General features: G+C 42.4%; 1 protein-coding gene across 3 annotated transcripts in view; it reads left to right on the top strand.

The window, feature by feature from the left end:
- The window catches only part of ULK1 (unc-51 like autophagy activating kinase 1), a 92,358-nt gene that overhangs the window by 24,275 nt on the left and 51,091 nt on the right, over positions 1-16,992 (top strand). For all 3 annotated transcript variants that reach the window (XM_073676092.1, XM_073676093.1, XM_073676091.1), the window contains exons 4-5: positions 8,564-8,596; positions 9,621-9,657. In XM_073676092.1, coding sequence (XP_073532193.1) covers positions 8,564-8,596; positions 9,621-9,657 — 70 coding nt within the window. The remainder of the gene's footprint in view (positions 1-8,563; positions 8,597-9,620; positions 9,658-16,992) is intronic.

Here is a 16,992-nt window from a genome sequence, read left to right as displayed (position 1 = left end):
ACAGTGTAATTGAGTATTTCCAGCTGAATGGTTCCTCTTCCTTTATATCTCAGTCCCCTGGAGCCTGTTAATGGTGGCAGGTGTCCAGCTCGGAATGGAGGTGATGTAAGGTTACAGGTGGTGTCTGTACCGCCATAGTAACATCAGTCTCCTGCCTCATCTGCAATTTAATTGGCTTTGTTCTTGTTACTGAGAAGAGGCTGAATGCTTTGTGGGAAATATGCCATCACCCGGGATTATCTATAATGCATAATCTACAGCCCCCGCATGGGATTAAAGGCACGGTTTACTTCAGGTTGCCGTCGTTGTGCTCGTCATTTATTATACTTGCTTAAATAGCGCCTACATATTACAGACTTGGTCATCTGCATTCTATAGGCCTGGGAAACTGGAACCATTATAATCCATCCTTGCGTGGGAGTGTACCATTATAGAGGACTCGACACTGAAAAACATGAAATAAAATAATTTTTGAGGAAATGTTAATAGAGAGAGGAGCCATATTACAGAGTAGAGATCAATGGGTGAACATGGGGTCACGTAATCCTCACAAATTGGAGTATTTTATTGCCGCTGCTACTCCATGTTCTGTTTGTCAGATGATGTGTGTACCTCTATAGTAGGGATGTCAAACTCAAAACACACAGAGGCTAAAATGAAAAACTTGGACAAAGTCGTGGGCCAACCAGTATACAGTATAATGGGCCCCACGTAGTCCTCCATACAGTATAATGGGTCCCACATAGTCCGCCATACAGTATAATGGGCCCCACATAGTCCTCCATACAGAATAATGGGCCCCACATAGTCCTCCATACAGTATAATGGGCCCCACGTAGTCCTCCATACAGTATAATGGGTCCCACATAGTCCTCCATAAAAAATAATGGATCCCACATAGTCCTCCATACAGAATAATGGTCCCCACATAGTCATCAATACAGTATAATGGCTCCACATAGTCCTCCGTACAGAATAATGGGCCCCACATAGTCCTCCATAAAGAATAATGGATGCCACATAGTCCTCCATACATAATTATGGCTCTATATAGTCCTCCATACAGAATAATGGTCCCCACATAGTCATCAATGCAGTATAATGGGCCCCACATAGTCCTCCATACAGTATAATGGGCCCCACATAGTCATCCATACATTATAATGGCCCCACATAGTCCTCCATACAGTATAATGGGCCCCACATAGTCCTCCATATACAATAATGGGCCCCGCATAGTGTTCCATACAGATAATGGCCCCACATAGTCCTCCATGGAGAATAATGGGCCCCACATGGTCCTCCATGGAGAATAATGGGCCCCACATAGTCCTTCATACAGAATAATGGGTCCCACATAGCCCTCCATACAGAATAATGGCCCCACATAGTCCTCTATACAGAATAATGGGCCCCACATAGTCCTCCATACAGAATAATGGGCCCCACATAGTCCTCCATACAGAATAATGGGCACCACATAGCCCTCCATACAGAATAATGGCCCCACATAGTCCTCCATACATAATTATGGCTCTACACAGTCCTCCATACAGAATAATGGTCCCCACATAGTCATCAATGCAGTATAATGGGTTCCACATAGTCCTCCGTACAGAATAATGGACCCCACATAGTCCTCCATATACAATAATGGGCCCCGCATAGTGTTTCATACAGATAATGGCCCCACATAGTCCTCCATGGAGAATAATGGGCCCCACATGGTCCTCCATGGAGAATAATGGGCCCCACATGGTCCTCCATACAGAATAATGGGTCCCACATAGCCCTCCATACAGAATAATGGCCCCACATAGTCCTCCATACAGAATAATGGGCCCCACATAGTCCTCCATACAGAATAATGGGCCCCACATAGTCCTCCATACAGAATAATGGGCCCCACATAGTCCTCCATACAGAATAATGGGCACCACATAGCCCTCCATACAGAATAGTGGCCCCACATAGTCCTCCATACATAATTATGGCTCTACACAGTCCTCCATACAGAATAATGGTCCCCACATAGTCATCAATGCAGTATAATGGGCCCCACATAGTCCTCCATACAGTATAATGGGCCCCACATAGTCATCCATACAGTATAATGGCCCCACATAGTCCTCCATACAGAATAATGGGCCCCACATAGTCCTCCATACAGAATAATGGGCCCCACATAGTCCTCCCTACAGAATAATGGGCCCCACATAGTCCTCCCTACAGAATAATGGGCCCCACATAGTCCTCCCTACAGAATAATGGGCCCCACATAGTCCTCCATACAGAGTAAGGGCCCCACATAGTCCTCCCTACAGAATAATGGCCCCACATAGTCCTCCATACAGAATAATGGGCCCCACATAGTCCTCCATACAGAATAATGGGCCCCACATAGTGTTCCATACAGAATAATGGGCCCCACATAGTCCTCCATACAGAATAATGGGCCCCACATAGTCCTCCATACAGAATAATGGCCCCACATTGGAATGGTGGTGCTGGTGTCTCAGGCCAAATATAACCACCCTGTGGGCCAGATTTAGCCCAGGGGCCGGAGTTTGACATGTATGCTCCATAGTATTATGATAGTTTACATATCTAGGTTTTGTAAGCTTTGCTTGAATATCTAGATATATTTGTTTTTTGTTAGACTGTATGAAGCCCACTGCCACATCACGGTGAACCCCTTAGTGGGTCCATGACCGTAAAGGTGCGGCGCCATGTGCCAATCACCACCTTAGCGACCGTGTTGGATTCTAATCTCCCCTGATGTCACCTGAGGTAGAAACGAGAGGCCCCCATACACATTAGACTGTTTGCCGAGCCTGCCAGTAGCAGCGAGTTTGGCCAACTTGTGTATGGGATAATCAATAGTGAGGTTAAATGATATAAAATATTAAAGAATAAATCATAAAAAATATTGCTAAACAGTGAAAAAAAATACAATTAAGGCCAAAAATAAAGATTATTATATGAATTAGCGAAATGAAGGAGCCAGGTGTAAGGGATATGGGTTTGGGTCTCGTGCCAATTGCTTGTGGTATAGTTCTGAATGGAATGGTCTTAGTATTGGCATAATGTCCCTGGAGTCATTGGTCTACAATGCCATTAGCTATAGAACCACCTTTAAGGGTATGTTCACACATGGCATATTTGCAGCATTTTTTCTGCACCAAAAACCAGAATGGTGGCAGTAAGAAATGGTTTATAAAATAGTAGGTGCGTTTTTACTTGCGCCTTTTCCCCGTTTGTTTTGGTGAAAAAGGCTGCAAAAACATTGAAAGAATTGACATATTGCATCTTGTCAAAAACGCAGCAGGGATCAAAATGCATGTGAAAAAGTGAAGCGTGCGGATGAGATTTCAGAAACCTCATTGATTATGTTGGTAATGTAAAATGTTTCTTGTTTTACTCACCAAATATGCTGCGTAAAGCACGCAGCAAAAACGCCATGTGTGAACATAGCCTTAGACCTGGGCCACATTAGGATCCTGAGCCACTGGTTGGGAAAAAAACAACCTAAGAAGAAAAATCATGGAAGCTGCAGGACAAATACCTAGTAATTTGCTGTTGCAATAGTAAACAACTATCACGTGACAAACTTTAGACATAGAACATTACAACACCCAGGTTCAATATTACAAGTCAGAGAAGATCACATGTTTATGGTGGGCTTTAAATAGTCATCACCTGTAAATGATCCAGCATATAACATAAAGTCAATCCAGAAGTCATCAAATTGCAGTTGAACCCGGGCCCTTGAGCCAAGGAAGTCCCAAATGATCCCTATGTCCCATATGAGAAGGCCAATACTATTGATGGTTGGGAGCTCTTTTGGAGATCTTGCATTGGGGCCTTCAAGCTTCAAGTTATGAGACTGATTCTTATAGGAATCTGGTACTGGACATGCGTCTGTAGTGTTGGGAATGTACAAGCTACACATGACCTTTAAAGAGGTTGTCCACTACTTTTTCATTGATTACCTATCCTTAGGATAGGTCATCAGTGTCTGATCAGTCAGGGTCGGACACCCGGCAACCTCGCCGATCAAATGTTCTCAGTGTCGGCAGCGCTGGCTGGAACTGCCCAATTGCGGACCTGCTCCGTCTTCTGATAGTGGCCGCGGCCGGGTACTGTACATCCGCCTCCTATAGGGTAGGTCATCAATGAAAAAGTAGTGGACAACCTCTTTAAGTATTGGTCCAATTCTATTATAACTTTTGGAGAAATTGCACTATAGCTCTTTTACTCCAACTGTTAACTTTATGTTTGCAGTTTGGATAATAGAGAATATTCAAAGTTATTACAGAATGTTTGCAACCTTTTAAAGGAATGGGATGATCAGAAAATGACCTATAGTTTAAATTACAATTTTGTGTTATATTCATACATATATATATATATATATATATACATACATACATACATACATTCATTTTTGGCAGCATTTTTCCATTTTAACACTGGCCAATGGGGCTATTTTAGACTCTTAATTTCCATTTTTTTTTAGGAAATTTACATGAACATTAGCAGCAATAGACTGCCTCAGACCACATCTTTTGTATTGAAGCATCTAATGAGCGTGTGCAAAGGTCATTGTGAAGACAGGAGCAGGAGGAGCTGTGACATCGCCTTTTGTTAATGGTGGATCCTGTGTTATCAGCTGTGTACTTAAGTGTTACCTGTCATTGTAACCCTGCCTCTGATGATAACAAGCCTGCTGAAAATTCTTCCTGAAAGTACATGTCTAAAAGGCCCCAGCAGATATTGTGAAAACTACAAGATCATTATTAATACAGATCATGATCTGAAAAAAAAAAAATTACCAAAACTTCTTAAAAAATTCCTAAAACAAAAGCCTGAGGTTATTTTCTGATGACACATTCGCTTTAGTGGCTCTATCTCAGGTCTCTATTTCATTTCATAGTATTTTGGCCAGCAGGAAGATGCAGAAAACCTTGGGATCCAGTCCCTTCTGACACAATATAAAATATCAGAAAATGAAAGTATTAATATTTCCAATCAGAATTCATAATTGCAAATGAATCTACATCTGACCTATATCCAGTCTTATTAAAAGAAGTAATACCTCTATCCACCTTCAGTCTTTCAACGATGCACATATTATGGGTGGTATTGGATGACATTTCTTACTTGGTGCCTATATGTGATCAGTGTAGATGGACGCTTATTTGATTACTATTGATGCTGGTTAGAAGCATTGCTTACTGGGATTTGTAGTGAAAAACGCACCATTGTACGAGGACATCCAGTTACACGAAAAGACTCGTAGTTAGCAACAAGTGTGTATGTGTGTAATATATATCCAGATATATATTACACCAATGTATAATGCACATTGTCAGTCCTTGTCTCGTGTCTTCAGCTGGTGCCTTGTGTGTCTGACTCCAGTCCATTGATAGGGAAATGAGGGAGGGTGAAATAGGACCAGACATGTCCTTATACCCCAACGCCTTTGTCCTATCTATATAGCAGGCCTACGTGCTCCTGACATCAACAGATGGCCTGCAATGGCCCCTTATCTGTAGGAGGCAGCTGCCGGAGGGTGGGCAGAGCTGGCAGCCCTGTTACCAGGCAGAGTAGACACCAGAGCTTGCATTCATCTTTGTCACTAGTGATTGCCTCCTGGGATAAGAGAAAATGTTGGTACTCTTACAGCTGACGTCTGACAGTATAAAACAGAAGAGTTGGCTATAATTTCTTATATGCAACTAGTGAGCTTTCATTTCTCCTACAACCTGTACGATTGCAAACGAATTGGGTTTGATGGTTGAAGCAGAGTTTGTAGTGATTATCTCCCTTGAAGATCTCTGCACATATAGAGTGCGGTGGAACACGCAACGTTTTATGTTGTGATGGGGAAAATGTCTGTATGCCTGTGTATGAAATAAAAAGCTTATGGAGGTACAGAAGAGGCCCCATTACCTTAGTGAAATCCATTTTATAGATCCGTCCAGTGCGGACCTGCAGTGTGACCACGTACATGAGCCCTGCAGTTAAATACTGGGAAAATATACTAATAGTTTCTTCACATTTACTGCTGCAGTTTCACAAAATTGCAGAAAAAAAAGTGACATGACAGCAACATCTGTATCAGCTGTGTAACATGGGCAGCAGAGTGGCTCAGTGGTTAGCACTGCTGCGATGGGGTCCTGGGTTCAAATCTAACGAAGGGCAACGTATACAGTGGTGGCCAAAAGTATTGGCACCCCTTCAATTCTGTCAGATAATATTCAGTTTCTTCCTGAAAATGATTGCAATCACAAATTCTTTGGTATTATTATCTTCACTTAATTTGTCTTCAATGAAAAAACACAAAAAGAATTGTCCTAAAGCCAAATTGGATATAATTCCACACCAAACCTAAAAAAGGGGGTGGACAAAAGTATTGGCACTGTTTGAAAAATCATGTGATGCTTCTCTAATTCGTGTAATTAACAGCACCTGTAACGTACCTGTGGCACCTAACAGGTGTTGGCAATAACTAAATCACACTTGCAGCCAGTTAACATGGATTAAAGTTGACTCAACCTCTGTCCTGTGTCCTTGTGTGTACCACATTGAGCATGGAGAAAAGAAAGAAGACCAAAGAACTGTCTGAGGACTTGAGAAACCAAATTGTGAGGAAGCATGAGCAATCTCAAGGCTACAAGTCCATCTCCAAAGACCTGAATGTTCCTGTGTCTTCCGTGCGCAGTGTCATCAAGAAGTTTAAAGCCCATGGCACTGTGGCTAACCTCCCTAGATGTGGACGGAAAAGAAAAATTGACGAGAGATTTCAACGCAAGATTGTGCGGATGGTGGATAAAGAACCTCGACTAACATCCAAACAAGTTCAAGCTGCCCTGCAGTCCGAGGGTACAACAGTGTCAACCCGTACTATCCGTCGGCGTCTGAATGAAAAGGGACTGTATGGTAGGATACCCAGGAAGACCCCACTTCTTACACGAGACATAAAATAGCCAGGCTGGAGTTTGCCAAAACTTACCTGAGAGAGCCTAAAACGTTTTGGAAGAATGTTCTCTGGTCAGATGAGACAAAAGTAGAGCTTTTTGGGAAAAAGCATCAACATAGAGTGTACAGGAAAAAAAAAGAGGCATTCAAAGAAAAGAACACGGTCCCTACAGTCAAACATGGCGGAGGTTCCCTGATCTTTTGGGGTTGCTTTACTGCCTCTGGCACTGGACTGCTTGACCATGTGCATGGCATTATGAAGTCTGAAGACTACCAACAAATTTTGCAGCATAATGTAGGGCCCAGTGTGAGAAAGTTGGATCTCCCTCTGAGGTCATGGGTCTTCCAGCAGGACAATGACCCAAAACACACTTCCAAAAGCACTATAAAATGGTTTGAGAGAAAGCACTGGAGACTTCTAAGGTGGCCAGCAATGAGTCCAGACCTGAATCCCATAGAACACCTGTGGAGAGATCTCAAAATGGCAGTTTGGAGAAGGCACCCTTCAAATATCAGGGACCTGGAGCAGTTTGCCAAAGAAGAATGATCTACAATTCCAGCAGAGCATTGTAAGAAACTCATTGATGGTTACCGGAAGCGGTTGTTCGCAGTTATTTTGGCTAAAGGTTGTGCAACCAAGTATTAAGCTGAGGGTGCCAATACTTTTGTCTGGCCCTTTTTTGGAGTTTTGTGTGAAATGATCAATGATTTGATTTTTGCTTCATTCTCTTTTGTGTTTTTTCCTTGCAAGCAAATTAAATGAAGATAATAATACCAAAGAATTTGTGATTGCAATCATTTTCAGGAAGAAACTGAGTATTATCTGACAGAATTGCAGGGGTGCCAATACTTTTGGCCACCACTGTACATGGAGTTTGTGTGTTCTCCCCCTGTTTGTGTGGTTCCCTCTGGTTACTCCGGTTTCCTCCCACACTCCATAGACCTACTGGTTATGAGCCCAACTCGGGATAGTGAGTGTAAAGCGCTGCAGAATAGGTTGGTGCTATACAAGCAGAACAAATGCATGTGCAGTAAATATACTGTACATTAGAGGAATTGTGGCCAATTACGAGAGCTCTTCTTTGTGTGCTGTGCTGCATTACCCCCCCCCCCCCCCCCCCCCCCCCCGGGTCTTAATAATTCCGTGTGCTTCGCCCCTAGGCTTCTGGGTACTTTATTAACTAGGCAGCAGAATGTTAATGGATAATGTCATGGTCAATAAATCAAAGCAAACATTTCTCAGAATTGCCTGTTCTTTCAGTACATTGTTAGGTGTCATAAAAGAAATACTGTACTTATGGCCATGGCAGCAGATCATGCGGATGTACCATATCCACGGATTAGTTGCATTCAATAACAACCAACAATAAACCTTTTCCTAGGCAAATGATGACCGGTGTAAATTTGCACTTCTGGTTTTGCATTAATTTGCCTGATAACCCTTGGTGTGATGTAAACCTGCTGTATTGTGCTGTATCCATGTATGATATGCGACCCCCTAGCCTGTCACCTGGCCTGAATAGACACTGTGTAAGTCATTTAATCGGATCCTATCTGATGTTCATTTCTTTGTTTTCAGGAAGTGGCCAATTCCGTCTACCTGGTTATGGAGGTGAGTTCCTATATTCTCACATATACACAGCATGGGATAAAGTGGTTCTCCGTAGGTGGCCATTCCCTATATTGGTAGACAATATAGTGACTTTTCTGTTACATGACAATCAGGCTGGGGCTACACGGCAATTTGGTGTGGACATAAGAAATATATTGCTAGTTGCTGCTGTGATATTGCAGCATATTTCGGATGGGGCCGCATTGCGACCTGCAAAGTACCGCGACAAGCAAGTGGTAAAAAGTCAGGACCAGTTGGATTTTTTGCTTGTAGTGGTACTTTACGGGTCACAACGCAACCCCATCCACTGGCATTTTGCAGTGATGTAGCAGCGGCGTATAAGGATATCTGACTCTGAGACCTGCATCACTGCCAAAGTCGCTGTGTAGCCCCAGCCTAAATGTCCTGCAATCCAAAACCACTTCTTTTTTTCTTTAAAGTTTTACCTTCTCTGAGAAGTCATCCTTATGTATTCAGAAAATAAAAGGTGATAGAGAATTTCCCACTCTCATTGCCTTTAGCTTGGGTCCGCTTGTAGGACTGGCAATTTTTGGGCAGCAGAATGCAGTAATCTAAAACTAATATTAGATTATTGTCAATGGATTCCACCAAAATTGGCGCATCCTCTGGAAATCTAATGTGGCGCAAATGAAGATCTAGCATGTTAGACTTTGAGCTTTTTCTTCTCCTTGGGAGATATGTCGGACATGCACGCTATGTAAGGTGTGATTGGCTTTACACTGGAGACCCCGGCTCACACATTAAGGGCCGCCACGCAATGATTTTGTGAGAGCTGGCCATCCATACAATGTGTTGAAGGCCTTCTGATTGGACTTCAGTATGTCTGATCCTTTTGTTCCTTGGAGAAATCGGCCTCGCAGGTGGTCAGTCAGTGGCGTACCCCCTCTTCCCATACAGAACACAGCCCACATGTAGCCCCGCCACCATTGTAGAGTATTGCACATTGTCCGGTGTGTGTTTTGCAGAATTTCTCAATGTTTATTCTCTTTCTTCTGCTTTTCAGTACTGCAATGGTGGCGATTTAGCAGATTACCTGCACAGTAAGTAAAACATTTTTTTTTCATTCAGTGATTGTAGTCTTTGAAGACAACTAAGGCTAAGTGCAGACTGTGTGCATGCACCTAACCATGGTATACGGCTGAAAGCTTTTCTCTACGTATACTGACGTCGCTATAGGCGGCCATTCACCAGACGGAGGTGACAGGGTCTATTTGTGCGCCTCCATACCATTTAACTGTATAAGAAAGTGCAGCTGACTTCACTTTCCTATACAGAGGACCCCTGTAAAGGAAAGCATACAGTATGGTATATGTTTTTAAACAATAGGTCCCTATGGCGGACGCATCAATCCTGACTGTGCCCACCGTCAGAGCATATGCCATGACGGTGGGCACAGACACAATGTGTATCCCGGCTTTTCTGCACAAAGAACAGATTGAATGTGACATAAAAGCTACATTAAAACCACAATAATTGAATTGGAAGAATAAAGCACGTATTTCTCCCAGACTTGCTGCAGCATGTTGTGCCATAAATATATAACGTGCCTACTGCCGGATTATGGCTGGTATCGTATCCCGTGGTATTCAGTGGGCAGAATATTTAACCGCTTTGTACATGGCTTCATTATTATGTCTGAGTATTTTATGTCTTTCTTTGCCATCATTGGAAATGTTGTGTTTTTTGCTTTCGTTACTTGGGTTGTGTATGATAGAGACATTTCCTATGAATTAGCATGCAAATCTCTGCTCTGATGGCTGTAAATGTAAGTTGTTATTTACTGTCTAGGATATAGGAATAGGAATGTACCGTACGTGAAACAGCTGACAAGTGAGTGTCCTCAAGTAGCCAGCCGGCTGAAGGCTTTATGGCTGCCTCCACAGCCGACAGGGTGATAAGACTTTTGCCGACTTGTGCCATCATTTTCTATTCTCTCTATAACCGCCATCTGGTAACATTGAGTCGTCATCTGGCCAGACATAGACTAACCATAAGGACAACAAAGACGCTGTATATTTTTATATACCACTGTGTGTGCCTTCATAAAATCCTCCTAAAGGAACATTTACTCATATCAGTTCTACAAGTAGAGCTACCATTATACCATTGAGCCTTGAGTGTGTTTCCGTACCGCACAGCACATACAATATCCTACTCCCATGTACAGTGGGTATGGAAAGTATTCAGACCCCTTTACATTTCTCACTCTGTTTCATTGCAGCCATTTGGTAAATTATAAAAAGTTCATTTTTTTCTCGTTAATGTACACTCTGTGCCCCATCTTGACTGAAAAAAAAACTGAAATGTAGAATTTTTTGCAAATTTATTATAAAAGAAAGACATGAATTGGCCAATTTATGCGCTGAGATTTCTAATTTATTTCTATTTTCTACAGCAGTAATGCTACTCATATTTCATGTTTACATACTTAGCTTTGCAGTCTGCTACTTTATTTGTTAAGTGGTTACATTTTAGGGCTTGTACACAATGCCACCTCTATGGAGACTAAAAGTACCATCCTTCAGCCTCTGGGATCTCACTGCCATTTTAGAGATGGTGGACCCAGTATTCTAGTGGGCTTAAAGGGGTATTCCCAGCTCCAACATCCTATCCCAATATGTAGTAGGTGTAATGACAATAATATTAGCAAATACCTCCAATTAGAAATGTAGTATAGTTCTTCTGATTCACTATGTCTGTTTTGTCATGTGCAGGCATTGCAGGACCTAGGTATCCATGGTTATGACCACTGATATAGTGACAGTTTGCTAGTTGCTAGTGGTCAGAACCATGGATACCTAAGGTCCTGCAATGCCTGCACATGAGGAAAAAGACATAGTGAATCAGAAATATTATACTACATTTCTAATTGGAGGTATTTATTAATATTATTATTACACCATACATATTGGGATAGGATCTTGGAGATGGGAATACCCCTGTAAGGCAATGCCTATATGTAGATTATAAGGTATAGCATTGACCTGATATTATAGGATTTCAGGTCCTGTAGTATTCGTTTAATGCTGCTTTTCAATGGGATGATAATTTCCAAACGAACGTTTCAGGTTTCCAACTATGAGGCCATATAAACAGGCCAGCAATCACCTGTTGAACGACTAAAAACCATAGTTCCACGAGAGTGATGATTTTTACACCAATTTAAAATCGTTGTTAACGTCAGCACATCATCCTGTGTAAACAGGCTATGTGCTGCCAACAATATTCTATGGACAAATAATGATCGCATTGACAATCGTCCTGTGGAAACAGGCTATGTGCTGCCAACAATATTCTATGGACAAATAATGATCGCATTGACAATCGTCCTGTGTAAACAGGCTATGTGCTGCCAACAATATTCTATGGACAAATAATGATCGTATTGACAATCATCCTGTGGAAACAGGCTATGTGCTGCCAACAATATTCTATGGACAAATAATGATCGTATTGACAATCATCCTGTGGAAACAGGCTATGTGCTGCCAACAATATTCTATGGACAAATAATGATCGTATTGACAATCATCCTGTGGAAACAGGCTATGTGCTGCCAACAATATTCTATGGACAAATAATGATCGTATTGACAATCATCCTGTGGAAACAGGCTATGTGCTGCCAACAATATTCTATGGACAAATAATGATCGTATTGACAATCATCCTGTGGAAACAGGCTATGTGCTGCCAACAATATTCTATGGACAAATAATGATCATATTGACAATCGTCCTTTGGAAACAGGCTATGTGCTGCCAACAATATTCTATGGACAAATAATGATCGTATTGACAATCGTCCTGTGGAAACAGGCTATGTGCTGCCAACAATATTCTATGGACAAATAATGATCGTATTGACAATCGTCCTGTGGAAACAGGCTTGTGCTGCTAACAATATTCTATGGACAAATAATGATCGTATTGACAATCGTCCTGTGGAAACAGGCTATGTGCTGCCAACAATATTCTATGGACAAATAATGATCGTATTGACAATCGTCCTGTGGAAACAGGCTTGTGCTGCCAACAATATTCTATGGACAAATAATGATCGTATTGACAATCATCCTGTGTAAACAGGCTATGTGCTGTCAACAATATTCTATGGACAAATAATGATCATGTTGACAATCGTCCTGTGGAAACAGGCTATGTGCTGCCAACAATATTCTATGGACAAATAATGATCGTATTGACAATCATCCTGTGGAAACAGGCTATGTGCTGCCAACAATATTCTATGGACAAATAATGATCGTATTGACAATCATCCTGTGGAAACAGGCTATGTGCTGCCAACAATATTCTATGGACAAATAATGATCGTATTGACAATCGTCCTGTGGAAACAGGCTTGTGCTGCCAACAATATTCTATGGACAAAAAATGATCATATTGACAATCGTCCTGTGGAAACAGGCTATGTGCTGCCAATAATATTCTATGGACAAATAATGATCGTATTGACAATCGTCTTGTGCTCACAGACGTGTTCTGCCTGTCCAAACACGCCATTAAATGAATGCTGATTTAGCTTGCATGTAGCCGATCAGTGGTCATTTACCAGCCGCGCTTGACGGCTGTAAACCCAGCATAAGACGTTAGCATAAACATAAGTATTTGATTAGCATCTCTGGGAATGTCTTGCTCTTCCCATCCTCTTGGCATGGACTTGGCGCTGTCTGATTTTCCATGCTAGGCTGTAGTGTTCGTAAAGTCTATCAGGATGCTGGGATGTTACACCAGACTGCTCCTAGGCATGACCTGGTCAGACAGCGTGTGTTTACCCTGTGAAACCGATCTCATGCCAAGCAGATGAGAGGGGAAACGTCTAAATAAACAGCCCCGTTCCTGGGAGAATCATTCGGTCTCATCATCATCCCAGAGAAATAAACAAAGGATATAGTTACTTCCAAGCACTGCTGGCAAAGCTGCGTCCTGGGAGCAAATAAACTGCTTATTATCGGGTGCCGCAGAGAGCTCTGATGAGTGCTTGGCTTATCTATCCCCTGTGGCCTATCCTACTGAATGCATATATTACTAGGATTTAACATGCTGGTGTCTGAGGCAGAAGGCGAGCCACTCACAGGAAGACCGGATACTCCTTATAGATCACATATTATTTGGCTTAGTCACTTTTTGTTTAACAAGGTGGATATTGTGCAATATAAATAATACATATTCAAATTCCCAGAGAAACTCTCTACATGGAAAAGATCTCCTGTCAGAAGCCTCTCACCCAGCCAAACCAGATCTCCTGCTTTGCACTGATGAGGGGCAAATACCCGAAACATGTGTATGTAAATGAAGTTTCTGGTCTGACTTCTTATCTGAAGTTGTGTAAATAGGCCCCTTAAAGGGTCAATATTAACTTTTAGGATTGTTACCCCCAATAGGTAGCATAATAGATGTAGCATTTTAACTAAAATCTAGCTTATAAAAGACAGTATTTGATCTTATATTTTCTACTAAGGAAGAGAAATCAGATTGTAGGGTTAGAGGGGTGAGGAAGGACAGGATCTGGAGTGGAGACATGGAAGATTTCTTATGTCATTCTGTATCTTGCTCCTTACAGCAAAGCATAAGCTCAAACAGTCTCGAAAGGCTTTTTTTGGAGGAGAAACTTACAGGACTGCTGTATTTAAATGTCTGTGAAATAAAACTATTTTAATGTTATATAAAGACCAAATAAACTGCAAAAATAATAATTGCATTATTGCATTTTGTCGGGTCCAGTTAAAATAATCTACCGTCTTGTGGATGACTAATACCACTGTATGTTCTCTGTTAGGCCTCCTTCACACCTCTGTGTTTCCAGTACGTGTGACATCCATTTTTTTCACGAATCCCACACGTGCCCATTATAATCTATGGTGCTGTGCACATGTCCGTGGTTTTACATGGACCGTGTGTCCCTGCAGAACACACAGACGTGTCAGTTTTTTTCTGACAGCAAAGATGAAAAGGGACAGTACAAGTCTATGGGTCTGTGAAAAACGTACAGCACACGGATGACATCCATGTGTGAACCGTGTGCTGCCTGTGTTTAACATTGCAAAGTATAAGAGAAGCTTTGTCATTTATTTCTTTCTTTATCCATCTGTCTGAGATGGTTTAGTGAATCCTGCTTTGAGCAGGGGGTTGGACCAGATGACCCAGGAGGTCCCTCCAACTCTACCATTCTATGACACACTGATGGTAAAAACGAACATACGGATGACACACTGATGGTAAAAACGAACATACGGATGACACACTGATGGTAAAAACGAACATACGGATGACACACTAATGGTAAAAACGGACATACGGATGACACACTGATGGTAAAAACGGACATACGGATGACACACTGATGGTAAAAACGGACATACGGATGACACACTGATGGTAAAAACGGACATACGGATGACACACTGATGGTAAAAACGGACATACGGATGACATACTGATGGTAAAAACGGACATACGGATGACACACTGATGGTAAAAACGGACATACGGATGACACACTGATGGTAAAAACGGACATACGGATGACACACTGATGGTAAAAACGGACATACGGATGACACACTGATGGTAAAAACGAACATACGGATGACACACTGATGGTAAAAACGGACATACGGATGACACACTGATGGTAAAAACGAACATACGGATGACACACTGATGGTAAAAACGGACATACGGATGACACACTGATGGTAAAAACGAACATACGGATGACACACTGATGGTAAATACGGATGACACACTGATGGTAAATACGGATGACACACTGATGGTAAAAACGGACATACGGATGACACACTGATGGTAAAAACGAACATACGGATGACACACTGATGGTAAAAACGGACATACGGATGACACACTGATGGTAAAAACGAACATACGGATGACACACTGATGGTAAATACGGATGACACACTGATGGTAAAAACGGACACACGGATGAAACACTGATGGTAAAAATGAACATACGGATGACACACTGATGGTAAAAACGGACATACGGATGACACACTGGTAAAAACGAACATACGGATGACACACTGATGGTAAAAACGGACATACGGATGACACACTGATGGTAAAAATGAACATACGGATGACACACTGATGGTAAAAACGGACATACGGATGACACACTGGTAAAAACGAACATACGGATGACACACTGATGGTAAAAACGGACACAGGGATGACACACTGATGGTAAAAACGGACACAGGGATGACACACTGATGGTAATAACGGACACACGGATGACACACTGATGGTAAATACTGACACACGGATGACACACTGATGCAAATTACTGACACCGGTACCGTTTTTTCACGAACGTGTTTGATACGGAGTTGTGAAGGAGACCTTAGTGTGTGTCCTCAAGCTCCAGTGATGGCACTATAATGGGCCACTAATCATTAGCGCTTCCTAGGTGACCCTACAGGAGCCCAGACTGAGGTCTGCTCTTGGTCCCGGGGAGACTGCGGAGAATTAGCATTCAGCAGTGTGTCCTCCCCCAATAATGCCTCACCAGTCACACCTCACCCCCCGGCTCTCACCTCTGATTCTCCATAGAATAGTTAGTGCTTTGTGTCAGTGACTTGCTTACTCAGATATGGTCTGGTAAGGCTTCACCTTTGTTACAGTAATGGCTTGGGGGTTTAATAGAAGTAACTTCTGGTTGTTCCTCTGCGCATCTACTGCTACATTGGAGGCATCAGAGCAATGCAACCAGCATCAGCCAGTTCAGATATCCCCCCCCCCCCACCTCCTGCTATCAGACCACAAGCGAAGCCCCCTGCACTCACCCTGCAGTCCCTTGTCAGAGCAGGGTCTGCAGAACCAATGGTGCAGAGACGAAGAAGGCTACATATTCGACAACTCTATATACAATGGGATACATCACAGCCTTCTATATAGAATGGGATATTTCTCAGCTTCCCGAACTGTACACCTCCCATGTAGCCTAAGTATTGTGATAGAACAGGGCTTATGGTGCATTTACACGTGACAATTTTAGCCTGTCAAATTCACCTTAAAGAGGTTGTCCACTACTAGTACAACCCCTCCTCACTCTGAATGTTTGCCCCCGCTAAAATAAAACCACCTATACTCACCTCCCATGCTGCTGCCGTTCTCCAAAAACTCATCCCATAGAAATGAATTAGGGTACGGGCACACGACATCATTTAGACGTCGGCACAGTCACCACGTTTTCCCGCAGCTTTGCACTCCTTCTTGTTGCAGCTTTCACTTTTACTGTTAAGCCGCTAAAAGGATGAGCACTGTCACTTCTTTTAACCGTTTCAGGGTTTCCGAACCCCGAAGAGGTTAAAAGAAGTGATGTAAG

Source organism: Phyllobates terribilis, unplaced genomic scaffold (assembly GCF_046119375.1).
Source record: "Phyllobates terribilis strain yellow unplaced genomic scaffold, ASM4611937v1 Scaffold_1__5_contigs__length_1240528914, whole genome shotgun sequence".
In the NCBI taxonomy this organism is placed as follows: Eukaryota; Metazoa; Chordata; class Amphibia; order Anura; family Dendrobatidae; genus Phyllobates; species Phyllobates terribilis.
This window is presented reverse-complemented; position numbering and strand designations above follow the sequence as displayed.